This window comes from Tubulanus polymorphus, chromosome 1, assembly GCF_964204645.1.
Source record: "Tubulanus polymorphus chromosome 1, tnTubPoly1.2, whole genome shotgun sequence".
NCBI classification, from domain to species: domain Eukaryota; kingdom Metazoa; phylum Nemertea; class Palaeonemertea; order Tubulaniformes; family Tubulanidae; genus Tubulanus; species Tubulanus polymorphus.
Window position 1 is genome coordinate 6350518 of NC_134025.1, and position 16803 is coordinate 6367320.

At 36.8% G+C, this 16803-nt stretch overlaps 1 protein-coding gene across 1 annotated transcript; it reads left to right on the forward strand.

The window, feature by feature from the left end:
* The first annotated feature begins 976 nt into the window (after positions 1–976).
* On the forward strand, positions 977–16698 carry LOC141904212 (protein sel-1 homolog 1-like). The gene is made up of 20 exons (XM_074792772.1): positions 977–1038; positions 1119–1669; positions 1910–2050; positions 2146–2212; positions 2291–2453; positions 2542–2595; positions 2694–2753; positions 2846–2927; positions 3127–3281; positions 3371–3427; positions 3737–3805; positions 3895–3972; positions 4075–4137; positions 4230–4317; positions 4419–4567; positions 4705–4870; positions 6226–6303; positions 7078–7250; positions 11787–11909; positions 13924–16698. Exons 2-20 carry the CDS (start codon positions 1123–1125, stop codon positions 14053–14055), a joined length of 2445 nt encoding a protein of 814 aa, XP_074648873.1. The 5' UTR covers positions 977–1038; positions 1119–1122; the 3' UTR covers positions 14056–16698.
* The last annotated feature ends 105 nt before the right edge of the window (positions 16699–16803 follow it).

The following is a 16803-nucleotide window of genomic DNA, read 5'->3' on the forward strand; positions in this document are numbered from 1 at the left end:
AACATAAAAGAAAGTAATGAAGATACAAATAGATGAATATTATCTGTTTCTGAAACTGATGGAGAAAATATTCAAAAGATGAAATAGACTTATACTGTTTTCATTGTTTCAGATATCAATTCTTTATATAAAATGGTTTACAAATGAAAACAGAGCATTTAAATTGATACTGGATAAAAAAAAGAATAAATACATTATAAACAAGGCAAAATTAATCACTGAAGAATCATTTAAGAATATATTAGGCCCACAACACAGCAACGCCAAGCCCATGCATGATCTAGATATATCTGAAAAAGACTGAATTGGATGACCGTCAGCTCTTGAAGTTTTTGGCCCCATATTCTAAATTCCTGGATGCACCCTGGTCAGTCAATCCATCATTGGCCCTTTTTAGTTTTCAACTCGTCTTGCTCGACTGGTTTTCACCATGTGCGCCTACTAGATTCACCTCTCTGAAATATGATTACCCGCAATATCTAAGACGAAATATTCTTCACCATTTTAACAAATGTTATGAATACTTACCGAATATTGAAATACTGCGTTCTGGGGTCTTAAAGGAGGCTGCCTTTGTTTGAAATTAGGCGAGGTTTTTTGATTTTCGCGTTAGTTTAGCACGCGATTTTGATATTGATAGTGTCTCAGATTCCCGCGCCGCCGCGCATGTCAAAATGTCCAATGTCGGTGTCGAGTTTCAATCGAGGTCGAATCCTGGCAGGGGAGATCTCGTGCAGGTTTCAGAAATCACCGGTCCTCATCAGAGTTACGAACTCAGCGGAGTTAACTGTAATGCCAAACCAACATCTGTTTTTCCGGTTGCTAAAGATGTAACAGTCGGTTATCCGTTGTAGTCAAACGCTCCAAGGTCCCGCACTAAACTCGTAATCGTAATAGTTGTTAACCTTTGACAACAGCTGAGAATAGGATATTTTCGGAGTTATCCTAACTCTAGTTCACGAATTCGGTTCCGGTGTGGAGAACCAGGAAGTTAACGTATCTTGTATCTATTGGTTGTGTTTTCAAGACTACCTAAAAGTAAGGATGCCTTATTCTCTTTAAAAGCGTGTATACCCTTAACAAGCCTTAACTTTAACAGTGAAATAATTACTTTTCAGCAAAATGGATCGTTTGACATTAATTGCGCTGATCTGTTTGATATTTGTAAATAATGTTCAATTGGAGACCTCCAAAACTGAAGATCGAAAAGAGACAGAATCAGTGCATGTAAAAGTGGATGTGAAAAATGCTAAAGTCGTAGTAAAATCTGAAATAAAAAGTGATGACGAGGTCAGACATAGTGAGACAGTGAATAAAATACTTCCGAAAGATGAGACACTAAAAATCCATATCAAACCTCCTGCTATTAATGCAGCTGATGTAAAAGTAAATATCATTAATAAAGAAGCTACAAAAACGCTCGAAGAAAATAAACAAAATGAGAAAGTGTCGTCAAAACAGTCAAACATTGTACAGAAGGATTCTAAAACAGTACAAACAGAGGAAGCGGTTAAACGTGACAATTTAAATAAAGATCGTGATGATTCATTGAAATATGAAGGTAAAAAAGATCTACGAGAGCAGGAGCAGGTCGTTCATGCTACCAAACAGGCTGAATTTTCGTTTCATGAAGAGCAACCAGCTGATAGCCCTGTAGTATTTATTGAAGGTAAGAAAGGTGCGCCATTGGAATTGAATCGCAGATATAGTTACTTTCGATAAAAATCAATCTTATCATACGGCTGTGGAAAGGGTATAAAGAAAAAGTTAATTACTTAAGAATTTTTATACCCTATTGGGAAGTGGGTTCAGAATTAATAAATCTTGCTCGTTGCTGTTTATGAAGATACCTTCCTATGTTCGAATGGTAAGAATGGCGTTTAAGCTGATGTTTCATTTCAAATTTTAGAGGATAAACCGATGTCTGAGGACAGTAGACAGGAAGAGTTAAATGAAGCCAAAATAGAAAAACCTGAATCTAAACCAGAGGTTCCTAAAAATGTTCCAATTCAAAATCCAAAAGTTGAATTAACTGAAGAACAGAAAAAAGGTTTGCATGAATTGTCCACTATTTGAAGAAAAAGAGTCACACATATTCTAAATGGTTGTATGAAGATATTTAGTTTTTCATTTGAATTTGTATAGGTATTGAATTGTTTGAAGCGGGACAAAGCATATTGAACAAAACAAAGAATAAACAACAGAAAAAAGAGTAAGTCTCAAAAGCAATTTCCTTTTCTTCGTTTTTGTTGTGCAGACTTAAGAAGATTTTATTGGTTTTTGATTTTAGTGCATATGCATATTTTGTCGGCGCTGCTGAGTTGGAACATGTAAAATCAATGGAATTAGTAGCTTATGAATATCTCTTCGGAGATCAACTGCCTCGTGATATTGAAAAGTCTAGAAGTTTGTTTGAAAAACTGAATAATCTAGGACATCCGGCTGGACAAATGGTGAGATATATGAAATATTGAATTTAAGAATGAATTGTGTAAGCAAAAATGACATGATTTGTCATGGTTCTTATCATATTGATTGCAGGGTACCGGTTTTCTATATACAACTGGTATCGGTTACAATTCTAGTCAGGCTAAGGTAAGCTAATCATTCCAAAATTAGTTGATGTCATTATCTTCATTTCCTTCCCCTTGCAACGCAATGCATTTCTAAAAATCATATATTTTCTAATCCAGGCATTAGTGTATTTGACATTCGCTGCACTTGGCGGTGATTCATACGCTCAAATGGTGCTGGTAAGTATTTATCTATGTATGATTATGTATCAAGAAATCTGCTTTCATTGCGTTATACCCACATTTATGTTGAAATGGTACCACATTTACAGGGCTATCGTTATTGGGCTGGAGTAGGAGTTGAAATGAACTGTGAATCGGCGCTCACCTACTACAGAAAAGTTGCCAGCAAAGGTAAATGCTCAATCCTGAAACGTCTGATTAATGGTTTAGTTGAAGATTCATCCATTGTCTCCAACTGGATCTGCTAAGAACCTCTTTTCGTTAGACAGCGCTTGTCTGTTTGATAAGCTTTAGTATGTTAAGCCATTAGTACTTCATTACCTGTAGTCAATTATGATATGTTTACAACCGGTATGACTGCTACTTGTAGTGGCAGAAGACGTGTCATTAACTGGTGGTACAGTCATTCAGAGAATTCGTCTATTCGATGAAACGGAGAATCCAAACTCAAACAATGGAATGTTGGATGAAGACCTGATTCAATATTATCAGCTACAAGCTAAAAATGGTGATGTTCAAGCTCAGGTATGAAATACATGTCTTACACGTCACTACTTTCATATGTCTTACAGTTGTCTCATCCAGGGTAAATACCTAGATATTTATTTTCACAGGTTGGTCTTGGTCAGCTGTATCTTCAAGGAGGACGAGGTGTAGAAGTAAATCATGGGGTAACTAAAATTAATATCCATTATTGATTATTGCTTGGTTCATAGATGAGTCTTTTACTAGAAGATTGTTACTTGAACAGCTATAGCTAGGCTTCGTTGTGGTTAACAAGTTTTTCCACCAGAATGTTAAGTCTTGTGCTGAACTTGCCACTAGATAGCGATACAGTCAGTGGAGTCTGGCAATGTTCACAACTGTTTGATTCATTCCAGTCTGAGAGTTTTGCTGACCTTAATCCGATCAATTTATGATGATTGACAAACAACAATTAATGATTAATTTTTCAATATTCTTATTTTGATGTTTTGTAGAGAGCCTACAACTATTTTGCTCAAGCTGCAGAAGGTGGTAACTCATTGGCTATGGCTTTTCTTGGCAAGGTTAGATATTGAGACGGACCAGTCACTATCAGATCTTATCAATGCCACCTGCTTGATGTGCAATAATGAATATTTTACTTGTTTTTTAGATGTATTCAGAAGGCAGTGAAGCCGTTAAGCAGAACAATGACACCGCCTTTAATTACTTCAAAAAAGCTGCTGAAAAGGTGAAAAAATTATTCAATTTAAACATGTTCGAACTTTGTGCTTAACAATTATGAGCAATGGCAAACATTTAAACATGGACTAATATTACTCTCTAATTTCAGAATAATCCGATTGGACAAAGTGGCTTGGGCCTGATGTATTTATATGGCAGAGGAGTTGAAAAGGTAGCATATTTTACTCAACAAACATTTTTAACTTATGTTATCAAGTGAAAGTCTGCTCAGCTCTCTAATAATGATGTTGCTATTGGTTGTAGGATTATAGTAAAGCATTCAAGTACTTCACTCAAGCTGCAGACCAAGGATGGGTCGATGGGCAACTTCAACTGGGCACAATGCACTTTAGTAAGCCTTATCAGTTTTGTTTTCAATGAATGATGAAACCTTATTCTCATCTATATGTTTCCCGGCAATGTTTTATGTAAATTTTGATAATCTAATTGTAGGTGGTCTAGGCGTACCTCGAGATTATAAAATGGCCTTGAAATACTTCAATTTAGCTTCACAATCCGGACATGTTTTGGCATTCTTCAACCTCGCGCAGATGCATGCTACAGGAACAGGCGTGCCCAGAGCGTGTCATACCGCTACTGAGGTAAATACTTTTTAGTTTCGAATACAAAATATCTAAGAAATATTTATATGGTTTATAAAACTTTAAAAAATTCAAGTAGGTGTAAGATTTGAATGAAAACTTTTTTTCATAAATCATGTTTTCGTCTTCTTTTCCAGCTTTTTAAGAATGTAGCTGAAAGAGGACGTTGGGCTGAAATGTTAATGGAAGCTCATAGTTCGTATAAGGACGGAAATATTAAAGAGTCGCTCTTGAAGTATATTTTCCTCTCCGAGTTGGGTTATGAAGTAGCTCAGAGCAACGTAGCTTACATCCTCGATCAAGGTAAGAGAGCATTTATGTTTATTTGTTCTGCTCGAGTGCATTGCTATTAAACTCATCAGCGTCATTTCTAGCCTCTTGTGGCTTTTTATGAAACGTAAATTTTATTTCTCGTGATCCGCTCTCAGTAGTAATCAGTTCAAATTGTACGCCAGGCGATTGCAACTCTTTGTGTCATCATATTTTGTATTTGAATTGAAGCGTACTGCAGCCAAATCTTTGAATACGAATCTAAATTCAGGGGTTTATAAAGTTAGGCGAATGGGTCAAAATTGCCTTTTATTCTAATGGGATTTGGGATTACATTTTCTAGCAGGACACAATGAGGTTACATTTAATGTTGATTGCCATGCACCGAGGAATCATTACCCATCTTATTGGATTTAATGGCTTGAGAATGTTTTATGTCAACAATAAAACTACTGAGAAAAAGTACAATTTCCTGCGTCGCAAAAATGTATACATCATAAATAAACTTTTTTGGCAAGAAAAGTTTTCTCAGTTTAGAGAAGATTTCAGCAATCTCGATACACTAACGAGTAGGAAGCTATGGTTTACAATTGAGAAAGATGTAAAGATGATCCTGTTTTTTTGAGTTTTCATTAATGAATTCCTTATTGTTGATAGTAAGAAAATATCATAATATTGTGCGTTATTGAATTCTTATATTGACTGAAGTGAAAGAAAAGCTATCGATGATGAGTTTGATGAAGTGAAAAAATCAGTCTTAAAGGGACTGATTGAACGAAAGCTTGATCAATGTCGATTCAATGAATGTTTGGACAATATGCGCGTTTGTTAGTGAGTTGAGCTGCCACTCGCTGATGTCGTAATTTGCCACCGTTATCAGTAAGAGCAAAATACTGGCATTCAGGTGATTAATGATTGTGAGTCTGATTGAATCCGAGGTGATTTCGGTAAAGAGGTTATTTATTCACACACACACATCCATTAACCGAATGAAACTGCCGTACAATCAGTAAATATTAGCAGAGACACATACACATTCAATGTGGCTTATTACTTGGCGTGAATTTTTATAAATGGTCATCACGGGGAAATAAATGAAATGAATGCAGAGCTGGCTAATGATATGATTGTATAATGATAATCTAATTATGTTCGGGGCATCGATAGCGGGTGGTAAATAAAGGACTGTGAATTCATTACATCTCCACCCTGCTCTTTTTCCCTGAATACCGATACCGATAACAGAATTAGATCAGAATTGAATTAGGTTGTACTGAATATTTGATCGACGTAGCGAATTTATTCGCTCGATTTAGTAAATCGGATTGTAGATTCGAAAAAATCTTTCTCATCTACCGTTTGATAAATCGTTGTTGTTTTTATTCAAGGTGAAGTAGCTGGACTTTTCGACAAGAACGAAACATTATCGCGAGCTTTGCTTCAATGGAATCGAGCTGCTTCACAAGGTAAAGTTACCTTGAAATATTATCGTTTGGCATTTTAACAATGTCATTCATCGCCAGAACTCTCTGTTTTGTACTACTGCAGTCTTTTAGGGGGATGACTGGCTTCTTTTATCTAGCTGTTTATTTATCCGCTTGTTATGCAAAATCGATGTACTGCTTTCATCTGGATGTTTCTAGCTGTAAAACCTAGAATCACCGTTTGAAGAAGTCATGATTGTTTCATGCAACGCTCGGTAAACAATTCCTTAAGGATTTGAAAATAAGCAATGGTGCGGAAAATCCTTTACCGCTCCGTATACCGGTCTTTGAACTGCAGTTGTCCTTGAAGTCAAGTACCAGTATTGTTGGCATAAAGTGCCAGTTCACTTGTTCACCGGTGACGAAGAAACTCAATCACCGCGAATATCCGTCTGATGTGGTAAAATATTTCTGCGAACGCCGATTAAATAGTTGATTCTGTATGTGTGCCATACGCTCCTAGTGTCACCAATCATCTGAATCTGATTTCAAAATTACCTTCAAGCGGTCGCAGAAGCATAATTTGCCGATCTGTCGGGGTTTAACATCCGTCCGTCTCTCCGCTGACAGATCGAAATTACAAATGTCGTTCAATAGCGGGAATCAATTCGCCACTCAATAGAATTACTAGTAATAGGATTTCTGTAAGCGTATGTGACCGGGATTAAAAGTCTGACTTAAGTGGTACAAAAGAGAGTTCATAATTGGCTAATGCACAGCTGTCAGTGACAATGAGGTTTATTTTGTTATTGGCAGGTTATCCGGTGGCAAGAGTGAAGATAGGTGACTATCATTATTATGGGTACGGTACCGCAATCGACTACGAAACAGCCGCATTCCATTATAGAATGGCTTCAGAACAACAACACAACGCGCAGGCCATGTTCAACCTCGGTTATATGCATGAACAAGGGCTAGGAATGAAAAAGGTTAGAAATCTGCCCTTTGACTTTGAAAGTAATGAACAACTCTTTCCTCAAAAGAACACAGCTTAATATCCGTTCTCAGAGGAAGTTTCATTTGTCAGAAGTTATTTTTGCTTCCAGCTTTTTTTCTTAGATTAGCTAAGTTACCAGTTTTTTTATACATCCGGAACGGATGTACACAGTGTCATACCCTCCATCCGTCGTATATGCGTCTGAAAAATTTTTGTACCGCATTTCTCAAAGTAACCGTTCAGGATAATTTCATGAAACTTGGTACACTTACTCAGGGCATGGTCTCATAGGTTGGTCTCAAAGGAAAACATGATACCGGGGCTGCCACCAGGGGACACTTGAAAAGTTTTTTAAGTCACATTGTTCTCACTAACCATTGGAGATAATTTCATGAAACTTTGTGTACTCGTTCGGGGCATGGTCTCGGGTTGCTATTGAAGACATTTTTGATCAATGTTTGGGGCTTCCACCAGGAGGCACTTAGGGGGGAAATTTTTGCTGATTGTTTTCAGTAACCGTTCAAGATAATATGAAACTTGGTACACTTGTTCAGGGCATGGTCCCATAGGTTGCTATTTAAGGAATTTTTGGTTTTCCACCATGGGACACCCAGCAAAAATATGGGTTCACATTGATCTTCATAATCACTCAAGATAATTTCATGAAACTTCGTATACCTGTTTAGGGCCTGGTCCCATAGGTTGTTTTTCTAACTGTGATACTATGTCTTGTATGGAATCCAGGCATATAGCATGAACTTAGAAATATATCATGAACACAATATCAGATGTAAATAAACCGATTTATACACTGCTCTACAGTGTAGATGCACTGAAAGGGTTAAAGCTGCAGTAGCACTGGGGTCAGTGAACTTTAAAACATCCACGACACTTGCTAGAGCTGCCATACATTCCTGATTAAAATCACAGGTTGATAACTCTGACTTGCTAATTTTGAGAAAGTGTAATGTTGATAGCACTGATTACATGTGCGAGGGCATGGACGCACGTCCATGATGAAGGTAATCATCTGCATGTGGGTAATCATGTGTGTAGTCTGCAGGAAATAAATGCACTTCATTTAACAATGCATCAATGCAGAGATTTAAACTCTGGATCCAGTTCCTCAGGTGTCAGTCTAAATCTGACTCCTTAAATACTGGAAACGAAATTTCCAGTTATATATCTCGATGTAAAAAAGAGATTATGTGAATTCCACCAATCATCCGACTTATCTGTACTTCAATTTCTGATTTCAAAATCAGACTCTCTGTTTTGTTCCCGGCCGGTGTGGTTGGTTTGTAAGAGACACAAACAACATCAAATTAAAATCAATTAATCTAATGAATAAGAGGAATAAGAATTCACTATCTCGAGAAAAAAAAATACTTGAAATGTAATTAGGGCCTACTGGCTTAGAAAGTTAGAATCAACTCGCAAAGGGTTTAATTCTACTTTCAAGTTGATCAGGGATATTACGCTCATTATAAGCCGCGATCACAGGAGCATTTTTGGCCTGGGCCAAATTTGGCCCGGAACAACTGTTCACACAGGTGCCAAATGGGCCCGAACCTGTTTGTCCCGGGCCAAATTTGGCCCCACCAAAGACGTCGGACCAGGCCCAAGCCTAATTTTAGCACCAGACAAATGATTGCGTTTGAATTGCAACTGGCACCGGAAATGATCCACTTCGCTTGTTTGAGCATTGTTTAGTATCGAGTGAATGGTTTGCGTGTGAACGCGCCCTCTAATTAGGCACGGGCCAAATTTGGCCCGAGCCTGATCCGTGCCAATTTGGCCTGGGCCAAATCGTCTCCGTGTGATCGCGGATAGACGCTTAAATTCTAGTGTAGAAGTATATTATGCCCGATATGACTTGTTTATTTCTTTTACCTTATCCACCATCGACTGTAATTGATGAAACGATCATTTCATTCCTTTCATTTAATTGCGATATTCATATCATCTATTTATATTGACCGCATCAAAGATTATATACCAAATCTATCTGACAATATGCGTTAAAAACTTTTGTCGGTCACAAATATTACTTAGGAAAGTTTCATAATAATGTCATCTCGCATGTAATATTGAATCATTTGATGTAAATGTCAGCGATGATGGCAGTAGCCACGAGTAACATCTAACGCACGTCTAACACATTTCATTAACTTTTGATCGTGACAAATCTAACATTCATCGTTCAGCTAGTTCTTCTTGGATATGTAAAAGCTTCTGAGGCGTGTAACCCGTATTTCGTTCCGCTATCCGGTTCTCTCTCTCTCTCTCCCCCTCCCTCCCTCCCTCCCTCCCTCCCTCCCTCCCTCCCTCCCTCCCTCCCTCCCCCCCTCCCTCCTCCCCCCTCTCTCTCTCTCTCTCCCTCTCCCTCCCTCCCTCCCTCCCTCCCTCTTGTCGATGTACGGTTTAAACCCCGAAGCAAAAATGACTAAAAACTAATAAATAAATCGTGAGTGATACTGTCTACGCCGAGGAGTGAATGAGACCACATTGGTCCGATTGTTAGTATTGACTTACGACCGAAAGCTACATTTTATCAATCGGGTTCAACTCAAAGACTGCGTGTGTTTGTTTTATGGAGCGAGGGATATGCTTGAAGTCACCTGCAGCTTAATATAATGCAGTGGAATTCGAATATATTAAAAATTGATATGTATGTTTATCGATACGGTTAGACATACAATTAGATGACCCATGTGTTGGAGTTGAGTTCCATTAACTTGAATATTTGGTTGACATTAGATGCTCAATGAGTAGGTGGCCCCTTGTTTAAACCCTTTTAACTACTTAGACACTCTATAGACTCTGTAGTTGTTCTACATAAATAATTGATTTCGTTGATCGATACTGATAGAAATTTGACCGTTTAGATATGCTTCCGATTGAGAATTCGATAATGTGATACAAAGTCCTGGTGTCTAATTCATATTCGAGGTATAATCAGCTGTGTGGTAGAGTTGACTAGATGAAATGATCTGCAGATTACTCTAGAAACCCGATTTCAACTGCCACAGTTTTTTGACTTAATCTTAGACAGTCATGAATCGCACAACCGTATGATATGTCTGATTTGAGGTTTTGCTAACGAGTATCTACAAAATCATAATGTAATACACTCATGAGTGGAATCTGAGTGGTTTTAAATGAGATTTTGATTGGGGCAGGCGTAATAACACGCGATGAGTTAATTTGTGCTTTCCAATAATAGAAGTATGAGCAAAAATAGCAGCAAACATTGTACTTATAACACTTCTGAATGCATTAGCGCCCACTGGACTATTCTTAGGCGAGAAATGATAACGAGGGACTTCATAATTACCAATAAATCTAGTTCAGTCTGTACATGGTAATCACTCACTGTATGTGATACAGATGTCGAACCTCTCGACAACAGAAATGGACCAGCCTATATCCGACTTATCAATGATTCCTTACGACTGTTTCTGGCCACATCTTGCTCAAGACAATTGGGGTGTACACTGCTATACTGCCAAATCTAACCAATCTCGTTCACGCATATGTTTAGAGAGAATGAAAAAGACACAGAGCATTTGATGTGGATCATGAATTGTTGATGTTTCTTGTTTTGTCTTCGTATTCATTCATCTTGATTAATGTCGGTCGGCCATCGTCGTTTCTCGTTGCGTTTTCTGATAATCTTATTGGTCAACAGTTCATCGACATAGAGCAGTTATTTTCGTCGAGTCTGTTGTAATATCTCGTGTCATCCGAGTTGTGTCTGCAGCAGGTGATCAAAGAATGCATTGAAGCGATGAACAACTGTAAATAACCATGTCGTGACTGTATGCGGAGAAATCTTTGCTGTTTTTCTAATCTAGTATTGCTATCATTTTATTGAACGTTGCTGAAAATGACAGATATTCTTATGAAAGTGTATGAATTAAACATTTCAAGCACGAATGTATTGAACTAGAAAATGTGAAATGTTTGTTGCATGCCAGTGGCATTTGAATAAATGACATTATGCGTTGTGGTCGGGCATCAAAATTGCGTCGATACGTTTTAACAACTTGCCCAGAAAACTCTATTCATAGGTTGTTTCATTTCCATGTTTGATCGATCCACAGCTATTAAGATCACAATCACCTTCACCTTCGCGGTGGATTTCATTCGATTAGGTCTCCATGTTTCTGCGGATGATTTGAGAATTTCAAAATGACGATCTTAAGAATCTAGACCAGTGTTTATGCTGTTCATGATTCAAAATTTGTCGTATTGTTATTCGATATTTGCTTGCAGTGTTCATTTGTCACATATGGCTTATGAACTTCTCGGGAACACCAATATGCTGTTTAAGAGTCATTTGCGGACATGTCCTCCTCAAATGATATGTAAATTTTCAAATGATATATAGTAATCAAACAAAATTTTTATACCCATTTTTACATATTTGAGAAAATAAATTCGTTTATTCATTTGACTTGAATAAGAGCTATCTGATCCCTTTTTGTCTGTTTAGATTGTCAATAATTTCTCGTTATAATTTCAGGATATTCACCTTGCTAAAAGGTTCTATGATATGGCCGCAGAGACGTCCTTAGATGCGCAGGTTCCCGTTGCTTTGGCGCTAGCTAAACTAGGCATATATTACACTATGGAATATATAAAAGATGTAAGTATTACCTGATCTGAACTAGCCATGTTTTCCTAGAAGGTTCTTTCATTCTGGGCAAAAACCAACTTGCTCGAAAAAGATCGCCAACCATCAATCTCGGTTGAAGAACCGAGGATATTTTGCCATATTTCGACTTTGTTCTTACGTCATCAAATTCACAAATGTGAAGTTCCCATCATTTAATCTGTTGAGCTTTGTTTTTTTTCAATGATCACCATTCTTGGCATTTGATATGAATCGATCTGAGATTATTACGGAAGAGAGAGAGAGATATTCATATTTGCTATTAGATTTTATTTCGCCGACAGATTGAAAGCTTTAATACTAAACCACTTGCAGTTATTTCACTCATAAATCATAGCTGTCGTACAGCTCTGTTATACTATCCGTAGATATAAACATCAATCTGTCCGATTTGCTTCATTGCGTTTTATGGATCGATTACGGATATTAAATTATTAAAGATTGATGCACATTCGATGACATGCTTATCACCGCACCAGGTCGGTGAGCTAGCGCACCGATCTGTTTTTGTATGTAGCTTACATCTGTCCCGGTGCGGATGGACATTAATCATTGGTCTGACATCGACCGCCAGAATGCCAGCGGTGTTTTATAAGTGGTTTCAAGCGGTTTTAGTTACGATTAGCTCGTCTCTGGATATCAATAAATTATATTTGTCATTTCTATCGAGGTGAATACTTTATGAAATAATATAATGCGCTCCGGCGGTTGGAAGTATTGAGTTTTTCAGTCGTCGCGATATCTGTATTTCAAACATCGGCATGTCTGCAAAGATAGCCCGATCTAATATGTGTTTTATCTTAATCTGTCATAGGCAGATTAATGACGTGTATATCCTGAAGGTATTGAATTGTAAGCTTTTGAATCGACACTGTTATAGCTCACAGCTGGCATTGTCTGATGATGTATATTTGATATTCTAAATCTTTTTCATTAAAGATGTGGGATATTCGTTGGCTGTTGACATTTGCAATTCTAAATGATTAGTCTGCTGAGGATGAAGGATCCGATTTCAGCTATTTTTATTCCAATTGCAGTAAACCTTGCTTACAGAAGTCTGAGTTTGTTTTTGGCATTATAGGCATAAGGAAGCTTTTTAAGTTGTTTCTTCAAGTTAGGGTTGGTAAAATGTCAATTGGTTTCATAATCTGATATTACTTCAAATGGTGGAATATCATATTCTGGTTGATGCAAGGTTTTGAAATATGAACAAATACTGATGTTACCTTTGTTTCTGATCTATCGGCATAACTCATGGCATTACGTATCAATCATTCTAATTAATTGAAACGGAACACGTCCACCCACTTTTTCCTTTTTTTCCTAAATGCCAAGCTAGAATTACCTGAATGGTTAGTCGGTCTACTGTCCTCAACCCTCTAAGGCTTCGACGCTGACAGTTTCTGAGAAAATCGATGATGTCATAGTGAATGGCTCTTCTGTTTAAGTTGGCGGAAACCTGTCTTTTTGAAAATCCAAGTACAAATTTATCGTCAAAAGTCGTCAATGCGTTTCATCGAATGAAGAATTGAGGGTTTTAGGAATTTGATTGTAAGGAACGAGGCCGTGTTGTGGAGACATTGTCAGTGTTCCCTATAATAAAGAATGTACACCGTCACTTGCCTGTCAACCGCCTTGGTTGATTATCAATCATCTTTTCGTTTCAAAACCTTCCAAAGATGAAATTAAACTGATATCAAAACATGTTTCTAGAATATCTTGATCTTTTTTAAGAAATCCCATATTCGTCGAGATATTACGCAGTTTAGCGAGGTGTACTGCTGCTCAGCTTCCAGGGTGAACTTCGGTTATCGGAGAATAAAACTGAATGTCAGTTAGTCGGAACTATATTCTGGAAATAGTTCAGAAATCAAGTGCATTCGGTTATTATTTCCGACCACTAGTGGACTAGATATGAAAACCGAAGTTAGCCCTGTCCGTTAAATGAAATGAAATTCATACAAATGTATTATGTTTTTTTTTGCAGAATTCTCATTTGTGGAGTGAGTTCGACTTATATTCATTTCTTGGACCGGACTGGGATAAAGTGATGATGACTGTACTCGCTTTAGCGATGGCTTGCGTTGTTTTACTGAGAATTCTTCGAATGAGAAGATAGTGCCGGGTGATCGCAATTTAATTAAATAAATGTATAGTCATGATAAAAATACACGAAATTACAATTAACGTAATTGGTTTGTGTAGTTTTTATTGCGGATCTATGGAAACCAAGAACGCTCAGATGAATTTGACTGCATTCTAGCAGTTATCATCCTTAACATTTGAGTATGGGTTGTTTCTGTATTTATTCTGGTAACGTGACCAATAAGTTGTGTTTTTTGAATGTTATGAATGGTTTTCATTTCGAGGGTCTATGTTAGATTATGAATGTATCATTTTTTCATCATCTGTATTACGTATGTTTTGCTTATATCGTTTACTTGGGGATTTCCATGCATCGCGTAAACCGTAGATTAACTTTGGAGTAAGGTGATAATTTGAGTTAGACGATGGGAATTTTGATTAATTTTCTATTGAAATGGAGTACTGGTGTGGATGAAAACTCGACTTGAATAGATTCCAGTAGGGACAGTCAGACGTATACCACATCGGCACATAGGTGTTTGCTGGTCTCGAGTGGTGATTCGATTTATCCCACAGTTTTCTGAATTTTCTTTCGATGGAGACCTGTTTTTTTACATGAGGAAAACTTTTCGTGAAGATGCAGTATACTGTACTGGTATTTGCACTCGGAAATTGCTTCTTTCGAATTCTGTCTATACTAATGCAAATTTGAGTAAGGACATTAAAGTACTGGTTTAAGCTTCTGTTAAATGTTGTATAAATAGAATCGACCTTTTCGGGTGAGTTGATTTTTAGCCGGTGGTTTGTAAGTTATTGATCAGGTAATGGAAGACTTCTGTATTGTACGATGCTCACTTTGATGATATTTTGCGTGTAATCTATGCGAACCCTTACTACAATAGAATCACATGAACTGCGGTGATGAAATAATTATGAAGGAACCTTTAAGATCATTCATATAGAATCAGTATTTAAGCGTGATACATGTATTTAATGGAAATGGTAAATTTCGACTCTTCAGTCGCGTACGTATTTCATGAATGGCTGTCTTCAATTCAAACCCTATTGATAAGGTCAATTTGGAAAACAACAGCCTCGTGTACAGCATTTTAACCTATTCTATCAAAAGGCGCAGCAATTTTTGAATGGGTGTCTCAGACCCAGTTGCTTAGTTGTGTCATAGAATTAAGACATCAGTTCTATAGCAAATCTAACAACGTAAGAACAGTCTTAGAGATTAAGACCAATAGTTGGGCAGAAGTCATGACTTCCAATTAGCCCCCGGGTTTTGTTATATGATGACTTTCTTTTGTGGCATTTCTCCAAATATTTGAACAAATAAACTCTGACAACTGTTGATTTTTTATTGCGTTGTTATTTGCCACTTTCAATGTCAGAGAACAATTTCACCGTAATGTATTGCTATGTAATTGGATAGCAATGGATATTGCTAGACAATTCGAAATGGGTGATATCCAGTGATACCTCTAACGAATTTGAAACCGTATTCATAGTGGTTTGGATATGTTATTTTCTTTATACATGTACCTTCATGTAATAATTGTGGTACCTGATACTTGATTGCGAAAGGCGTTGGTTGCTTGGCAACTTGTAACAGGCATTATTTTCAGTGGGTACTGTATCATTTTCCTCAACTTTTCATTTTTCTCTTCTTTTTAATGAATTCTGCTGGTGTTCTTATCCTCTATTATAAGCTACTGCTTAATCTCGACCAGTTTAATCTGGATTGACTGTAATAGGAACATAATTTACAGTTCATTTGTAATACGACATAGATTAGGAGAATAGACACATAAATTAGTTACTGACGAAAATTCTAGATTATGCAAGTTAAACGACACAGTTGGTTCAATCATTTCTATTTCTACTAGTGTGTAAAAAAACAACTATTTCTAGATATTTGTAGTTGAATTTTATTTCAAGAATTATTGTAACTCTAGTCTATTCTTTGATTCATTTGACTGCTTTTTGCCTGAATTTTTGCAGCCCTTACCTCAGATAGGTCTTAAAATGATGCCCTGAATCCTGGACACGTTGACTTAATTCATACTAGTTCTGTACTAGGTGGATCTGAGAAAAGAGCCTCTATTTTGTGAAATGAATGCAGTTGAACAATAGGATAAGTATGCCAAATGATCAAAAAATGATTCGGAAACGTATTTTTAACCTTAATTTATTCACAAAATAGCTGATTTTTCTCTGATTCAACTTGAGTAGAATAAGACTTTCCGGCAATCCTTCAAAACAGTGTAAACTGATATAAAAACGATAGTTTATTCATATTACACTATTTCTTGGTCTTTTTACAGATTGATCAAAATATTCCCCCAAAAAAAGTTGCAATATTAAGAAATAGACTTATAGTCTCATGATGTTGTTCCATATGTCGCTTCATACCTTTTTTCACAGTAATTTTTTCTGATACATGTGTTTTCATATCGAGATTTCCAAGCAATGATTTTTTATTTGGTAGCTTATTGCGGGACGAAGAGGAAGTAGCTTATCTGTATTTTATATGTATCCTAATGTTGAACACAAATAAAAGTTCCGTGTACGAGAAGAAAATCTGATAAATGTGTAGAAAAGTAAAAACATTATGATGAATTTTCATCATTGTGGAGGGATCGTATGTAATATTGTTTATTTGTTTGTTCTTATGTGAAAAAAAGAAAAAAATGTTTTATATAGATAAATAAATTGAAATGAAATACTTTTTTCTCGGTCTTCATTGATATATTCGTTCGAGAAAATAGGTCTTGTT

What these genes read in the sequence shown, in the direction of transcription:
- LOC141904212 (XM_074792772.1), top strand. Translation starts at nt 1,123, where the DNA reads ATGGATCGTTTGACATTAATTGCGCTGATCTGTTTGATATTTGTAAAT. An exon ending in ACAATTCTAGTCAGGCTAAG is followed by an intron (nt 2,596 to 2,693) that starts GTAAGCTAATCA and finishes TTTCTAATCCAG; the next exon opens with GCATTAGTGTATTTGACATT. An exon ending in CAGAAAAGTTGCCAGCAAAG is followed by an intron (nt 2,928 to 3,126) that starts GTAAATGCTCAA and finishes TGCTACTTGTAG; the next exon opens with TGGCAGAAGACGTGTCATTA.